The sequence below is a fragment of the Acomys minous genome, assembly GCF_964271855.1.
Source record: "Acomys minous genome assembly, chromosome: 13".
Taxonomy (NCBI): domain Eukaryota; kingdom Metazoa; phylum Chordata; class Mammalia; order Rodentia; family Muridae; genus Acomys; species Acomys minous.
In genome coordinates this window covers 14630272-14645939 of record NC_140495.1, presented here as the reverse complement: position 1 = coordinate 14645939, position 15668 = coordinate 14630272, and the positions used below count along the sequence as shown (strand labels likewise).

At 54.0% G+C, this 15668-nt stretch overlaps 1 protein-coding gene across 3 annotated transcripts; it reads left to right on the top strand.

Annotated features, from left to right (window-relative positions):
• The first annotated feature begins 2494 nt into the window (after positions 1-2494).
• Positions 2495-15656, top strand: LAMB2 (laminin subunit beta 2). Of its 3 annotated transcripts, none has more exons than XM_084752563.1 (33): positions 2496-2627; positions 2715-2803; positions 2974-3146; positions 3237-3372; positions 3456-3529; positions 3979-4167; positions 4270-4333; positions 4568-4770; positions 4861-4981; positions 5577-5765; positions 5946-6125; positions 6251-6363; positions 6611-6690; positions 6769-6901; positions 7080-7238; positions 7315-7442; positions 10017-10146; positions 10334-10526; positions 10610-10753; positions 10950-11181; positions 11259-11422; positions 11505-11729; positions 11820-12037; positions 12138-12234; positions 12322-12694; positions 12788-12972; positions 13048-13289; positions 13369-13717; positions 14091-14298; positions 14378-14519; positions 14896-15072; positions 15166-15325; positions 15403-15656. In XM_084752563.1, the coding sequence occupies exons 2-33, from the start codon at positions 2716-2718 to the stop codon at positions 15537-15539; spliced, it is 5406 nt and encodes a 1801-aa protein (XP_084608689.1). In that variant the 5' UTR covers positions 2496-2627; position 2715; the 3' UTR covers positions 15540-15656. The 3 variants fall into 3 exon arrangements, with proteins under 3 accessions (XP_084608691.1, XP_084608689.1, XP_084608690.1); XM_084752564.1 differs by having other exon boundaries at positions 2535-2633; XM_084752565.1 differs by lacking the exons at positions 14091-14298; positions 14378-14519; positions 14896-15072; positions 15166-15325; positions 15403-15656 and adding an exon at positions 13821-14069 and having other exon boundaries at positions 2495-2627; positions 13369-13739.
• Positions 15657-15668: the final 12 nt, after the last annotated feature.

The following is a 15668-nucleotide window of genomic DNA, read 5'->3' as shown; positions in this document are numbered from 1 at the left end:
GGGTCTCAAGGACCCTTGTAGAACAGTAGAACAGTAGGAAGTAGGGTTCAGGCTGGGGCTGAGCTATATGGGCCTAAAGTAGGGGGTCTCAGTTTGAAGATCCCAGCAACCTTGATCAGTGATTTACTTGGGTCACTAGAGTCTGGGTAGGTGTGACACTCAGCATTGCTCTAGAAGTTGCAGATGGCCAAACAAGTTCAGTGGATCTGTAGAAGGGCGAATGCAGCCTGAAGCCATCTTGCAGAAGAGTGGAGGGCCAGGAACTGTGGTGAAAGACACAGAAGTAACTGGAGCCACCTAGAGAGATGTGGCTGGGCTTTACTCGGGCAGGCATGTGGTAGGATTAAATCAGAAGCTGAGGCCAGAACAAAGGTGTTTGGGCCGGGACTTGCATCATTATCAGATTCAAGATCCTGTGAGGTGTGCGCTGCAGTAAAGTTTGGGGTGGTGGGCGGGCCTGATCCGAGTCCGGGTTCATTGAAGGTTAGGTCTGGGGTCCAGAGTTGTGCTAGAGACTGGGGGCAGAGTCAGAAGTTACACTCCTGACCCGATGGCCTGGTGTCCAGAGTTGGAGCATCGGCTAGCACCGAATGGCCAGGCCCTGGGCAAGAAGGCAGCCAATCTCCTGGCCCCAAAGGAGGAAAACTTTAGAGCACATATGCCACTCACGTCAGCAGCTGATAGCCAACTACAGATGCCAGCCAAAAAGGCACAGCTGGAGAAAGTGAGCAGCTATGTGCACTGGCTGCTCCTCCAAAGGACTTGGGTTCGATTCCCAGCACCCACATGGCAGCTCTGTAACTCCAGCTCCAAGGGATCTGATGATCTTCTCTGGCCTCTGGTGGCACCAGACACAGAAATGGTTCACAGGTATACATGCAGACAAAACATTCATACGTGTAACATTAAAAAAAAAAAAAAAAAAAAAAGGACCGTGAACAACCCCCTACTCACCCCGGGGGGTAACACTATAGTAACCAAGGAGTCTCATCTTGAGAACTCACTGAGTGCCCTCTATGTGACTCTGTGATGTCCCTTATTGGCCGTCTGACCTTGAGAACAAAGCTATCATGAACCCCCTTGACACCCTCTAGAGCCCTTAACCCCACTCCACTCCCACCTTTATCTTTGAGCGATCTAAAATTCTGATCCATCCCTAGGTTACCCACAGGGCTCTCTAGGCGGCTGGAGACTCTACTCCAGCGACCGGGAAAATCCAGCAGCTTGGCTGCCCCGCCCCGCCTCCCCCCCACTCCCTTTGGTAAGACGGAAAGTTTTCCTTTGAAGAACTTTCGGCTTTCCCACGGGCGCCTGCAGCTTTTAGTAATCTTTACTTGATCTCCAGCAGTCTGTTCATAGCTGTGGCACTCAAAGCAAGCCTTACGGACCCTGGACCCACCCTCTTCCCGCCTGACGTCCCAGGGGTCTGGGTGGGGCGCGCGCCTAGTGGGTGCGCGCATTCCAACTCTCCGCTTCCAGCTGCCAGAGGCCTGGAAAGCCCGGAATGGATAAAAAGCTACAAGATTCGGATTCACTCGCTGCTGCTCTGGTCCAGGGTCTGACATCCAGATCCCATCATCTGGGTAACTGAATAACCACGGCCCATTTTAATCAGAAAACAGGCAACGCTTCTCGGAACCCATTTGCTGTAGTGGCTATGGACTGCCGAGTTCCTCAAAGCTGTGCTTTCAGGCAGTAGTGCCTGGTCTTCCCAGTACTTCCCAGGGCTCAGAGCTCAGTCTTAGTCTGTCCTTTGTGGTCATCCAAAACCTCACCACAGGTCCAATAGAATTTCAGCTTGCACCTTTTCCATCTCCCTGCTGATGCTGTAACCGTGTAGCTGATTTGACATTGGTTTCCATAGTGACGCCAAGGACAAAGGCCATATGCTCTTTAGAGCCACTTTGCCTTCCAGATCTCAAAGATCATAAACCATTTCCCCTGACTCCACGAACCCTCTTCCTATCACCTAACGAGTCAGCTCTCCATCTTCCGCTGGACTTAAGGGATACAATGAAGATACGTGGACCAGGCTGGTCCCTGTCTCTGAGCAGCCTACTCCACTTTCTCTTTGGGGTGCTCCCTTTACATATTAGCTCTTCTAACTAAACTGCTTCTTTGTTAAATACGCCTCTGATACTCTGCTAAATAAATCCCAGCTTAAAGAAACTGTGTATCGGGGGAGGGGGGCGTGGTGGCACACGCCTTTAATCTCAGCACTTGGGAGGCAGACAGGTGGATCACAGTGAGTTCAAGGCCAGCCTGATCTACAAAGCGAGTCCAGGACAGCCAAGGCTAACACAGAGAGACCCTGTCTCGAAAACAACAACAACAACAACAAAACAAACAAAAAAAAAAAAAAAAAGAAAGAACAAAAAAAAGAAACTGTGTAACGTGGCCAATGTCTGGTTCTTGGGGTGAGAGTTGTCTGCAGAGGGCAGGGGTAAGGGTTGTGGGTTCTGGCCTCAGTTATAATCCTGGCTAAGATCCATTCCATGTTTTCCTTCCTTCCCTGCTTTCCAACTTTACTCAAAGTCGTCAGACTCTCAGATTGTGGAGGAGTGACTTCTGGAAGGACCCTGGGACCGACTGAGGGCCTGGAGGCAAGCCAGCCCAGTACCTACACGGTCAGGGTCAGTCCCCAACCAAGGGAGGTGGTGGGATTTGTCTCTAGGTCCTTTCTCTCCCCTTACCTCCATTTTACCTCTCTTCAGGATGGAGTGGGCCTCAGGAGAACCAGGGAGGGCCAGGCTAGGACAGCCTGTGCCATGGGAACTTCTTCGCCTGGGCCTACTTCTAAGTGGTGAGGGGGCCTGGGGAGGCCTAAGGTTGTGGGATGTGGTGATAGGTCCAGGGGTGGTTGGCTGTCCCAGGGGCCCAAGGGATGGGACTACCCACTAAAAGAAGTACTGCTGAACTGGTTGACCCACTGCCCACCCCACCCCTCCCACCCCATCCCCCTAACCCCCCCAGTGCTGGCTGCCACATTGGCCCAGGGCCCGTCCTTGGATGTACCTGGTTGTTCTCGAGGAAGCTGCTACCCAGCCACGGGTGACCTGCTGGTGGGCCGCGCAGACAGACTGACTGCCTCCTCCACATGTGGCTTGCACAGTCCTCAGCCTTACTGTATCGTCAGTCATCTCCAGGTGCCGCTGGGGACTGGGTGAGATGCTGGGTCAGGGTGGGGTTGGCAGCGGCTAAGGTCACTCGCTGAGCCTCACCTCCACCCAAACCAGGATGAGAAGAAGTGTTTCCTGTGTGACTCCCGGCGCCCCTTCTCTGCTCGAGACAACCCAAACAGCCATCGGATCCAGAATGTGGTCACCAGCTTTGCACCACAGCGCCGGACGGCCTGGTGGCAGTCGGAGAACGGTGAGGCCTGAGTAGGTCGTTAGAGTGGTCGGGGCTTGTCTATCAGTGAACCTCAACACCTTGACCTCTGCTTCCGGCTGCAGGTATCCCAATGGTCACCATCCAGCTGGATCTGGAAGCTGAATTCCATTTCACCCATCTCATCATGACTTTCAAGGTGCCTCATTGTCAGACAGCGGAACCTGCCTGAATTGCTCTGCTTTGCTCCCCAGTGGCCCTGGGCACAGCCCCAGATCCACAGCTAAGCTTCCCTGAGCTCATGTGTTGTGTCCGGACGACTCGCTTTGTAGACCAGGCTGGCCCTCAAACTCACAGAGATCCACCTGCCTCTGCCTCCCTGAGTGCTGGGATTACAGGTGTGCACCACCACACCTGGCTTGCACATGCTGTCTTGTGGCCCATTCCCAGACTAGGTCAGATCCAGTCTCCCTGGGCCTCCTGAGACAGCTTTCCTCCCTCCCTGCTCTGATCTTTGCCTTGCACTGTCACTCCCGCCTGACTGTGAGCTGCTTGGCAGTGACCATGACTAAGCTGGGCTTTCAGTAGCCTAGGTTGAACTGAGGTCCTGGTTCCTCCTGATCAGATGTGTCTTCCTTCCCCACCCAGACATTTCGCCCTGCTGCCATGCTGGTGGAGCGCTCTGCAGATTTTGGTCGCACTTGGCATGTGTACCGATATTTTTCCTATGACTGTGGGGCGGACTTTCCAGGTGTCCCGCTGGCTCCACCCCGGCACTGGGATGATGTGGTTTGTGAATCCCGCTACTCAGAAATCGAGCCATCCACTGAAGGCGAGGTAAGGGCTGCGATCTGGCCACGGACAGGAAAAAGGATCAGTGAGGTTTGTGATGGATCTGAAGCAAGGTCCATTATCTCTGTGTACTTCCTGTCATGCCAGGTCATCTATCGCGTGCTGGATCCTGCTATTCCAATTCCAGACCCCTACAGCTCACGGATTCAGAGTGGGTATTCTACTGTTGAGACTGGCACAGTCCCAGTGTCCGGATGGGGACTATTTGGGGCCTCAGTAACTATTTTAGGTGCTTCCTAGAGCAGATGCCAAGCCCAGTTTAGCTCTGCTTTAGCAGTAGAAAAGAGGTCTCCCAAGGTGACCTTGGCAGCTGCAACCCCTGGGTGGGTATGAGGCTACAGGGGCCTGCCTCTCTACTTGGACTCAATCCCGTACCCTTTCCTAGACCTGTTGAAGATCACCAACCTACGAGTGAACTTGACTCGGCTTCACACGCTGGGAGACAACTTGCTTGACCCACGGCGGGAGATCCGGGAAAAATACTATTATGCCCTTTATGAGCTTGTTATCCGCGGCAACTGCTTCTGCTATGGGCATGCCTCACAGTGCGCCCCTGCCCCAGGGGCACCGACCCATGCTGAAGGCATGGTAAGGGCCCTGGGATGACTGGAACAGGGTTGGGGGGAGGGACAGGCATTTCTGGATGGTGACATCAACCTTCTTGCGTTATCTGCACAGGTGCACGGGGCCTGTATCTGCAAGCACAATACCCACGGTCTCAACTGTGAGAAGTGTCAGGACTTCTTTCAGGACCTTCCCTGGCATCCTGCTGAGGATGGCAATACTCATGCTTGCCGGAGTGAGTGACACACAGAACTCTGGCCTGGCTGTGCCCTGGTTAAAGCCAAAAGCCAAAAACGGTCAGGCCCTAAAAACCTAGGCTTTTGTCTAAAGGCCACCTAGGCCTTGGTATCCCTGATGACCCTCAACCCTCTTTTTTTTGTTGTTGTTTTTTATTTTGTTTTTGTTTTTCGAGACAGGGTTTCTCTGTGTAGTCTTGGCCATCCTGGACTCACTTTGTAGACCAGGCTAGCCTCGAACTCTCAGCGATCCGCCTGACTCTGCCTCTCGAGTACTGGGATTAAAGGCATGCGCCACCACACCCGGTGCCCTCAACCCTCTTGTATATTCTGGCTACCAGTCCCATATATATATATATATATATATATATATATATATATATATATATATTATCTTTCCTTTTTTTGGTTTCTCCGCGACAGCATTTCTCTGTTATACAGTGCCCTGGCTATCCTGAAGCCTTGAAGTCCTTAAGCTATCACCCACAAATTCTGGTACCATAATGTAACAAAACTACCTCCCCCGCCCCACTCTCCACACGTGTCCCTTATCCTAAGGACCTGCCTTCTCAATTGGCCTTTGCCTTCTCCCAGAGTGTGAGTGCAACGGGCATACACATAGCTGCCACTTTGACATGGCTGTATACCTGGCATCCGGAAACGTGAGTGGAGGCGTCTGTGACGGATGTCAGCACAACACAGCTGGGCGCCACTGTGAATTCTGCCGGCCCTTCTTCTACCGTGACCCAACCAAGGACATGCGGGATCCAGCCGTGTGCCGTCGTAAGGCTGGGACTGGGTGTGAGGGAGAGAAAGGCTGAGCCTGAGTCAGGATCTGGGAAGCGATATTATGGCCCCAGGACATAGGGAATATGTGGCCGACTCAGAACAGGACTCGGGAAGGTTCCGGATTGACGCTATGCCATTGGGACAGGATGACTTTATATTCTCCTCTGTTCTCAGCCTGTGACTGTGACCCTATGGGTTCTCAAGATGGTGGCCGCTGTGATTCCCATGATGACCCTGTGCTAGGGCTGGTCTCAGGCCAGTGTCGCTGCAAAGAACATGTGGTCGGCACTCGCTGCCAGCAATGCCGCGATGGCTTCTTTGGACTTAGTGCCAGTGACCCTCTGGGATGCCAGCGTATGTGCCTCCTGCCTTGACTCTTCCTATGTTGACCTTTAACCCTTGGCCTCTTGTGCCTGATGCAGCTGAACCGGAACACTGCTTTCATTCCCTAAAGTGCTAATGGGTCTCCTTCACTCCAGGTTGTCAGTGTAATTCACGGGGCACAGTGCCTGGGGGCACCCCTTGTGACTCCAACAGTGGAACCTGTTTCTGCAAGCGGCTGGTGACCGGACGTGGCTGTGACCGCTGCCTGGTATGACTGAGGGATCTGGGGTTTTGGGGTCCTGGACTTGTCCTCAAAGCGCATAGCTGAGGGCAAAGTCCAGTGGGTAGGTACCAAAAACCTGAACCTAAGTCCTGGGTGAAAAGCCTCTGGGCTGGGAGGAGGATAAGGTGTTCACCTCGGTTCACCTGTCAGTGGCAGAGGCTGGGAGTTCAACTGGACTCTGGGTGGTGGCCAGGAGGTCTGTTTCTGGCCTCCAGCAATCCCTTTTCCCTAGCCTGGCCACTGGGGCCTGAGCCATGACCTGCTTGGCTGCCGCCCCTGTGACTGCGACGTGGGTGGTGCCTTGGATCCTCAGTGAGTTGCTGGAACAGGGGCTCGGGAGGTGGTCGGGAAGGCGAGGGGTGGACCTCAAGTAACCTCGGCATTCCTCAGGTGTGATGAGGCCACGGGTCAGTGCCGCTGCCGCCAGCACATGATTGGGCGACGCTGTGAACAAGTACAGCCTGGCTACTTCCGCCCTTTTCTGGACTATTTAACTTGGGAGGCTGAGGATGCCCGTGGGCAGGTGGGAGAATTCATAGGGTGTGGGTGGGGTGGCTAGAGAGGAGGTTTGTGGGTGGGGTCTTGGAGGTGATTGGGTACTATCCAGTCTTGGGGGAGGTCTTGGCAGGAGAAATGGTGTTTGGCGCTAATTATGGCAAAATAGGCACTTTCATCCCTACTTTGACTGCGTTGACTCTCAGGGGCTTGAGGTGGTAGAGCGTATGGCGACCAACCGAGAGACTCCATCCTGGACCGGCCTGGGCTTTGTGCGGCTGCGGGAAGGTCAGGAAGTAGAGTTCCTCGTGACCTCTTTGCCAAGGGCCATGGACTATGACCTGCTACTGCGCTTCGAGCCCCAGGTTAGACCCTGTGGTGGCTGACCTGTGCTGGCATTCTGGCTGTAAAGCATCCGCTCCAGTGTTCTCTTTCCCCCAGGTTCCTGAGCAATGGGCAGAGCTGGAAGTGACCGTGCAGCGTCCAGGGCCCGTGTCTGGCCGCAGTCCATGTGGGCATGTGCTGCCCAAGGACGACCGCGTTCAGGGGATGCTTCAGCCAAACACCAGGTGAGTGCGCCGCTGTGGTAAGGACTGAAGGGCCTCATCACCTGAGAGACCCCACTGCTCTTTCATCAGTTCCTTCTGTCAAGTACCTTTTTGGGGATGCTTACAGGAAGGACAGAGATAAAACGGGGCCTGCGTCCTCAATGGTATAAGTTTAAGAAGCCAAGACATTAACTGATGGGAAGTCATCCAGTGTCACTCCTATGATGGTGATGGTGCAAGGCAGTGGTGTCAGAGGAGGCCTGTGACTGGTCTGGTTAAGGTTTTGTTACATTTTAGAAGTATTTGTTTCCTGTATCTTTTTTATTACACTGATGGCTACACTGTAGCCCCCTTATCCCATCTTTCTTTTTTCCCCCTTTTGGAGAGAGAATTTCATATATCTCAGGCTAGCCTTGAACTTATTATGTAGCTTAGAATAACCTTGAACTTCCGCTGTCTACACCTTCCGAGTGTGAAGATTGTAGTAGTGTGCTGTACTGCCTAGTGTGTGTGTGTGTGTGTGTGTGTGTGTGTGTGTGTGTATCTTTTTTTCTAGACAGGATTTCTCTGGCTATCCTGGAACTCTCTCTGTAGACCAGGCTGGCCTTGAACCTACAGAGATCTACCTCTGCCTCCTCGCTGCTGGCATTAAAGGCGTGTGTGCACCACCACCTTACCCCAATCCAGGATCTTATAACATGTCCCAGGCTAGCCCAAAACTTGTGATTTTTCTTGCCTTGGCATCTCAAGTGCTGGAGCTAAAAGGGTGCACCACCCTGTGTAGCTAATGGAACAGACAGAACAGTTCTGAGACTCTTTGACTTGCGGGATGAGGCCAGTGAGTGGGTGTGTTTCTGTGCCTAGAGTTACTGGGAGGAGTCATTTTGGAGTAAAAACATGGTTCGAGTGAATTAGTTGTTGTACCTCATGCTTGTAATTCCAGCACCTGGGAGATGGAGGCAGAAGGATTAGAAATTCAACGTAACACTCAGCGTGGTGATGCACGCCTTTAATCCCAGCACTCAGGAGGCAGAGGCAGGCATCGCTGTGAGTTCGAGGCCAGCCTGGTCTACAAAGTGAGTCCAGGACAGCCAAGGCTACACAGAGATACCCTGCCTCGAAAAAAAGAAAGAAAGAAAGAAATTAAATGTATTCTTGACTACACAGCACATTCCAAGTCTACCTGGAACACATGAGAGCTTGTCTCAAAAAAAAAAAAAAAGGGAAATGAGTGGACGAAAGGAAAATCTAGGGCTGTGGACAGGGCAAGGAAGCTGAGCACAAAGAGTGGAGAGGAAAATACAGTGAGCTTATGACATGCCGAGTGCTGGAGCCAGAGGAGAGGAAAGTGGCCGCTGAGTTTAGCTCCATGGAAGTCACTGTTGACCTTGACACCAAGCGGGCCAGAAAGAAGTCCATTGGAGTAGAAGGCGAGCTGGTAGTGACTACAGGCGTCTCTGTGGATTGACTGGGTGGAAGAGCAAAGCTGACGTAACACCAGGGGCAGAAGACTCCTGGGATGGAGGAGGATTCGGGAGTGGAATGAGTGAAGTCACGTGCGGGTTCAGAAGGTGATGGAAGTCACTTCAGAGATGGAAAGAGTGATGAGATTAGTGTCTCAAGGAAAGGAACAGAGGTCTGGGTGTAGTAGTGACACCTCCTTACTTCCTAGTACTTACAAAGCTGTAGTAGGTCCCATCCTTGGGTCTACAAAATCAGTACAAACTCAGTCACTCACATTTTAGTTGGGTATCTGCCTAAAAAAACAAAACAAGAAAGAAAGAAAACCAAGCAACCAAACAAAAACTGAAAAACCAGGCCTGGAGGGGATGAAGAGATGGCTCATCAGTTAAGAGCACTGGCTGCTCTTCCAGAGGTCCCAAGTTCAATTCCCAGCAACCCACATGGCAGCTCACAACTGTCTGTAACTCCAGTTCCAGGGGATCTGATACCCTCACTCAGACATACGTGCAAGCAAAACACCAATACACATAAAAGTAAATAATAAATCATTAAAGAAAAGAACTGTGGATTTATAGACAGGAAAAACAGCAACAGACAAACAAAACAAAAAAAACAAGGTCAAGAGAGAAGGAGTTAAGAACACTCGCTCTTTCAGAGAACCCAGGTTTGGTTCCCAGCATCCACATTGGGAGACTGCCACTGCATGTAATCTAGTTATAAAGGATCCAACACCCTCTTCTGGCCTCTGTGGGCACCTGGTCACATGTGGCGCACACGCGCACACATAAACACACACACACACACACACACATTCATACATACATAAAAATAACAAACGAGAAAAAGAAACTCTGACAAATTCTAATGCCAGGAGACGTGCGGTTGCCAGGCTCTGTGTTTCCAGTGCTATTGGTCTGTATAGGTGTTGTGGTTCCAGAAAGCCACATTTGTGGGACTCTTCTGTTCAGATTCCCCACCAGGGCCTCAACAGGTATATGTTGGCCTGGTCTGGCCCAGCTGCGGTCTCTGCCTTGGTCAATAGGTTTGACTGCTGTGAGTGGCAGTGTAAGAGGGTACGAGGGCCCTGAGTGGCATCCTTCCTATCCCTGTCTCCCTCTTCCGCATGCCTAGGTTTTTGGTGTTTCCCAGGCCTGTGTGCCTCGAGCCCGGTGTCTCCTACAAGTTGAATCTGAAGCTGATTCGGTTGGGTGGACGGGCCCATCCTGAAACCTCCTTTGGATCTGGGCTACTCATTGACTCGGTGAACAAGTCGCTCGTGCTCATCTCAGCCAGGGTGGCAGGGCCGGTGGGGTGGAGGATATGGTGGTGGTGATGACTAGGAAGGGTCTGTGACTGAAAAAGCCAGGCCCGTGGTAATAGTGCTAAGGCAGGTCCTCTGGCAGTACCGGTGTGGCCCTATGTGCCTGCTCTCTCGCGCATCTCTTCAGCTGGTGCTGCTGCCCCGTGTCTTGGTGCTAGAGATGTTCAGCGGGGGCGACGCAGCTGCCCTGGAGCGCCGTGCCACCTTTGAGCGATACCGCTGCCATGAGGAAGGTCTGATGCCCAGCAAGACCCCTCTGTCGGAGGCCTGTGCCCCCCTCCTCATCAGCCTGTCCTCCTTCATCTACAATGGTGCCTTGCGTAAGTACTTTGGGTAGGGATTTGGTAGGCAGAGGTGGGGACCTAGCCTAACCCGCAATCCGCTCTTCCTCTTCTCCTCATAGCATGTCAGTGTGACCCTCAAGGCTCGCTGAGTTCCGAGTGCAACCCTCATGGCGGCCAGTGCCTCTGCAAACCTGGAGTGGTTGGGCGCCGCTGCCACGCCTGCGCTCCGGGCTACTATGGCTTTGGCCCTGCAGGCTGTCAAGGTATTTGACTATCTCTTGGTTGCTTTTCTTTCTGTTCCCACTATGAGTCTCTCTCTTCCTTCTGGCTTTGCTTTTTCCTTCCTCAACTCTGCCTTGGATCCCTTGGAACTCTTAGGCTGGGGTCACTTTTCTATTTTTCCCCAGCCTTCCCACCCTGACTGCCTCCTGTCAACTCAAGTGTCTCCCTTGTCCCCAGCCTGCCAATGTAGTCCCGATGGAGCACTCAGTGCCCTATGTGACGGGACTAGCGGACAATGTCCCTGCCGAGCTGGTGCCTTTGGTCTTCGCTGTGACCACTGCCAACGCGGCCAGTGGGGGTTCCCCAATTGCCGGCCCTGTGTCTGCAATGGGCGTGCGGACGAATGTGATACGCACACAGGCGCTTGCCTGGGCTGCCGTGATTACACAGGGGGCGAGCACTGTGAAAGGTGAGCCTAGAGCAGCCTATGAGGGGTTGGCGGCTGGGTGGGCTGCCTTCAGACAACACTTATTCATTTCCCTGCAGGTGCATTGCTGGTTTTCATGGGGACCCACGGCTGCCGTATGGGGGCCAGTGCCGGCCTTGTCCCTGTCCCGAAGGCCCTGGGAGCCAACGGCACTTCGCTACTTCTTGTCACCGGGATGGATATTCTCAGCAAATTGTGTGCCACTGCCGACCAGGCTACACAGGTGAGTGTGTGGGGGCCCAGGTATGGGATCAGGGTGAGGTGGCTAAGCTAAGCACTCATGGTTTCCCCTTGACCGTGGACAGGGCTTCGGTGTGACGCTTGTGCCCCCGGGCACTTTGGAGACCCGACAAAGCCAGGTGGCAGATGCCAACTTTGTGAGTGCAGTGGAAACATTGACCCCACCGACCCCGATGCCTGTGACCCCCACACGGGGCAATGTTTGCGTTGTTTACACCACACAGAGGGGCCCCGCTGCGGCCGTTGCAAGCCTGGCTTCCATGGGCAAGCCACCCGACAGAGCTGTCACCGTGAGTTGTGGATGTGGGAAGAGATGCTTAGGGTGGGCTCTGCTACAGATAGAGCTCCTTGACTTGTTGTGTCAATCTTGGCTTGCCCAGGCTGTACCTGCAACCTCCTAGGCACAGATCCCCAGCGGTGCCCATCTTCTGACCAGTGCCACTGTGACTCAAGCAGTGGGCAGTGCCCATGCCTCCCCCATGTCCAAGGTCTGAGTTGTGACCGCTGTGCGCCCAACTTTTGGAACTTCACCAGTGGCCGTGGCTGCCAGCCTTGTGCTTGCCACCCGAGCCGGGCCAGAGGCCCTACCTGCAATGAGGTATGGATCCTGGAGAGATCCTGGCAGATGGAGCCAGCTGTCTGCCACAAAGGCTCAACCTTTGCTAGAGGCCCTGTGCCTTACTCTGTTTGTACCCCAGTTCACAGGGCAGTGCCACTGTCATGCCGGCTTTGGTGGGAGGACTTGTTCTGAGTGCCAAGAGCTCCACTGGGGAGACCCTGGCCTGCAGTGTCGTGGTGAGAAATCTGGAGAGACAGGGTGGATAAAGACTGTCTTGGATGCATCGCTAGGACCCTAATACCGTGGTCTGTCTTTTCCTACAGCCTGTGATTGTGATCCCAGAGGAATAGACAAACCTCAGTGTCACCGTGCCACAGGCCACTGTAGCTGCCGCCCAGGCGTGTCCGGCGTGCGCTGTGACCAGTGTGCTCGTGGCTTCTCTGGTGTTTTCCCCGCTTGTCACCCCTGCCATGCGTGCTTTGGAGACTGGGATCGTGTGGTTCAGGACTTGGCTGCTCGTACCCGACGCCTGGAGCAGTGGGCTCGGGAGTTGCAGCAGATGGGTGTGCTGGGTGCCTTTGAGAGCAGCTTTTTGAACATGCAGGGGAAGCTGGGCATGGTGCAGGCCATTGTGGGTGCCCGCAACGCCTCAGCTGCCTCTACTGCAAAGCTCGTAGAAGCCACAGAGGGACTGCGGTACGGATGGAACTAAACACATACGGGGGGATGGAGGAAAGATCCGAGAGTTCTGTACTGAAGCTGCTCTAAACACGTCCCCTATTGCTACAGCCACGAAATTGGGAAGACCACTGAGCGCCTGACTCAGTTAGAAGCAGAGCTAACAGATGTCCAGGATGAGAACTTCAATGCCAACCACGCACTCAGTGGGCTGGAGAGAGACGGGCTTGCGCTTAATCTCACGCTGAGGCAGCTTGACCAGCATCTGGATATCCTCAAACATTCTAATTTCTTAGGTGAGTTGTTAATGAACTAGGCAGGCGGGCCAGGTCACTGTTCAGCCACTAACTGGCCCCTTTGACCCAACTTAGGTGCCTATGACAGCATCCGCCATGCCCATAGCCAGTCTACAGAAGCAGAACGCCGTGCCAACACCTCCACCCTGGCAGTCCCTAGCCCCGTGAGCAACTCAGCAGATACCAGGCGTCGGACAGAAGTGCTGATGGGTGCCCAAAAAGAAAACTTCAACCGCCAACACTTGGCCAACCAGCAGGCCCTGGGACAGCTCTCTGCACATACCCATGCACTGAGCCTGACAGGCATAAATGAGCTGGTGAGGGGCAGGTGTGGAGTGGGGCAGGTGGGTGGGGATGCTCTTCCCACAGAACCATGATTTGTTTTGTGCCTGGCAGGTGTGTGGGGCCCCAGGGGACGCACCCTGTGCTACCAGCCCTTGTGGGGGTGCCGGATGTCGGGATGAGGATGGGCAGCCCCGCTGTGGTGGCCTCGGTTGCAGTGGGGCAGCAGCCACAGCAGACCTAGCGCTGGGCCGGGCTCGGCACACACAGGCAGAGCTGCAGCGGGCACTGGTAGAAGGTGGTGGCATCCTCAGCCGAGTGTCTGAGACTCGTCGGCAGGCAGAGGAGGCACAGCAGCGGGCACAGGCAGCCCTGGACAAGGCTAATGCTACTAGGGGCCAAGTGGAGCAGGCCAATCAGGAGCTTCGAGAACTTATCCAGAGTGTGAAGGACTTCCTCAGCCGTGAGCCTCCCACGTGGCCCAGGCCATGTGGTTGTTTTTCTTGTGTCTGTGTGTACTTGAGTGTGAAGGACTTCCTCAGCCATGAGCCTCCCACGTGGCCCAGGCCATGTGGTTGTTTCCCTTGTGTCTGTGTGTACTTGAGTCTCGGGGTCTCCAACAGACATGTGTTCATGACCCTATGTCTGGCCTCTGAGTCCTTGTCCAGTCAATGTCCCTGAGTCTGTACCCGTTATATAGTCCCCATTCTTTGGCTACATCCTTATGCCTATTAGCAACTTCCTATCGCATGTGCAGTCTGAGAATCCACAGACCAAGATAGTGTTCCCAAGCTCATGTTGGAGAACCTGCTAAGTCCTTGCCTGTGTCTCCGTAGAGGAGGGAGCTGATCCTGACAGTATTGAAATGGTAGCGACACGGGTGCTAGAACTCTCCATCCCCGCCTCCCCGGAGCAGATCCAGCGCCTAGCAAGTGAGATTGCAGAACGTGTCCGAAGCCTGGCGGATGTGGACACAATCCTGGCACACACTATGGGGGATGTGCGTCGGGCTGAGCAGCTACTACAAGATGCGCAGCGGGCACGGTCTGACCCCCAACCCTGGTCCCCATTGTTGAAACCTGGTCCCGATACCTGCAGACCCTGATCTCCCCTTTTTCCTCAGGAGCCGGGCTGAGGGTGAGAAGCAGAAGGCAGAGACAGTACAAGCAGCACTGGAGGAGGCTCAAAGGGCACAGGGTGCTGCTCAGGGTGCCATCCGGGGAGCAGTGGCTGACACACAGAACACAGAGCAGACCCTGCACCAGGTGTGGTTTCCCTAGGGCATCAGTGGGACAAGGTTATGGGCTCCTATTATGGATCTGTTTTGTTTGGTTTGCTACAGGGTCTTACCCTGTATCCCTGGCTGGAACTTTTTTTTTTGGCTTTTTGAGACAGGGTTTCTCTGTGTAGCCTTTGTAGACCAGGCTGGCCTCGAACTCACAGTGATCGCCTGCCTTTAAAACAGGGTTTCTCTATGTCACCCTGGCTGTCCTGGACTCACTTTGTAGCCCAGGCTGGCCTCGAACTCACAGCGATCTGCCTGCTTCTGCCTCCCGAGTGTTCCCTGGCTGGAGCTTCCTTCTCCTAATCAATTGCTGGAACTAAAAGTGGATTTGTTAAACCCAGGTGTCTCCGTTACAGGTACAAGAGAGGATGGCAGGTGCAGAGCAGTCCCTGAAGTCGGCTAGTGAGCGTGCTCGGCAATTGGATGCCCTCCTGGAGGCCCTGAAACTGAAACGAGCAGGAAATAGCCTGGCAGCATCTACAGCTGAAGAAACAGCAGGCAGTGCCCAGAGCCGTGCCAGGGAGGCTGAGAAGGTGAGTTGAGGCAAAGCCATCGGGATGGGGTAGGGGTAGTGTATTTAGGACCCCACCGGACTAGCATACTGACCCTGCCTTTTATATCTGCAGCAACTGCGAGAACAAGTAGATGACCAGTACCAAACTGTGAGGGCATTGGCAGAACGCAAGGCTGAAGGTGTTCTGGCTGCACAAGCCAGGGCCGAGCAGCTGCGGGATGAGGCTCGGAGCCTGTTGCAGGCTGCTCAGGACAAGCTGCAGCGATTACAGGGTGAGCACCGTGGTGGATAGGAACTGGAGAGGTGGGCTTGTGGGAGAAAGGTCTAAACTATTTGTTTACCCTTCTAGAACTGGAGGGCACTTATGAAGAGAATGAGCGGGCATTGGAGGGCAAGGCGGCCCAGCTGGATGGGCTGGAAGCCAGGATGCGCAGCGTGCTTCAGGGGATCAACCTGCAGGTCCAGATCTACAACACCTGCCAGTGACCACGCCCTAGGGCTTAACCATGTCCCCAAGCACTGCTCCGCACACGCGCGTGTTTCTCCACACATTAAAGAGTTCTTGGGTAGCGAGTGCTTTCAATAAACCAATGTGAACTTCCACTGTGTTGTCTG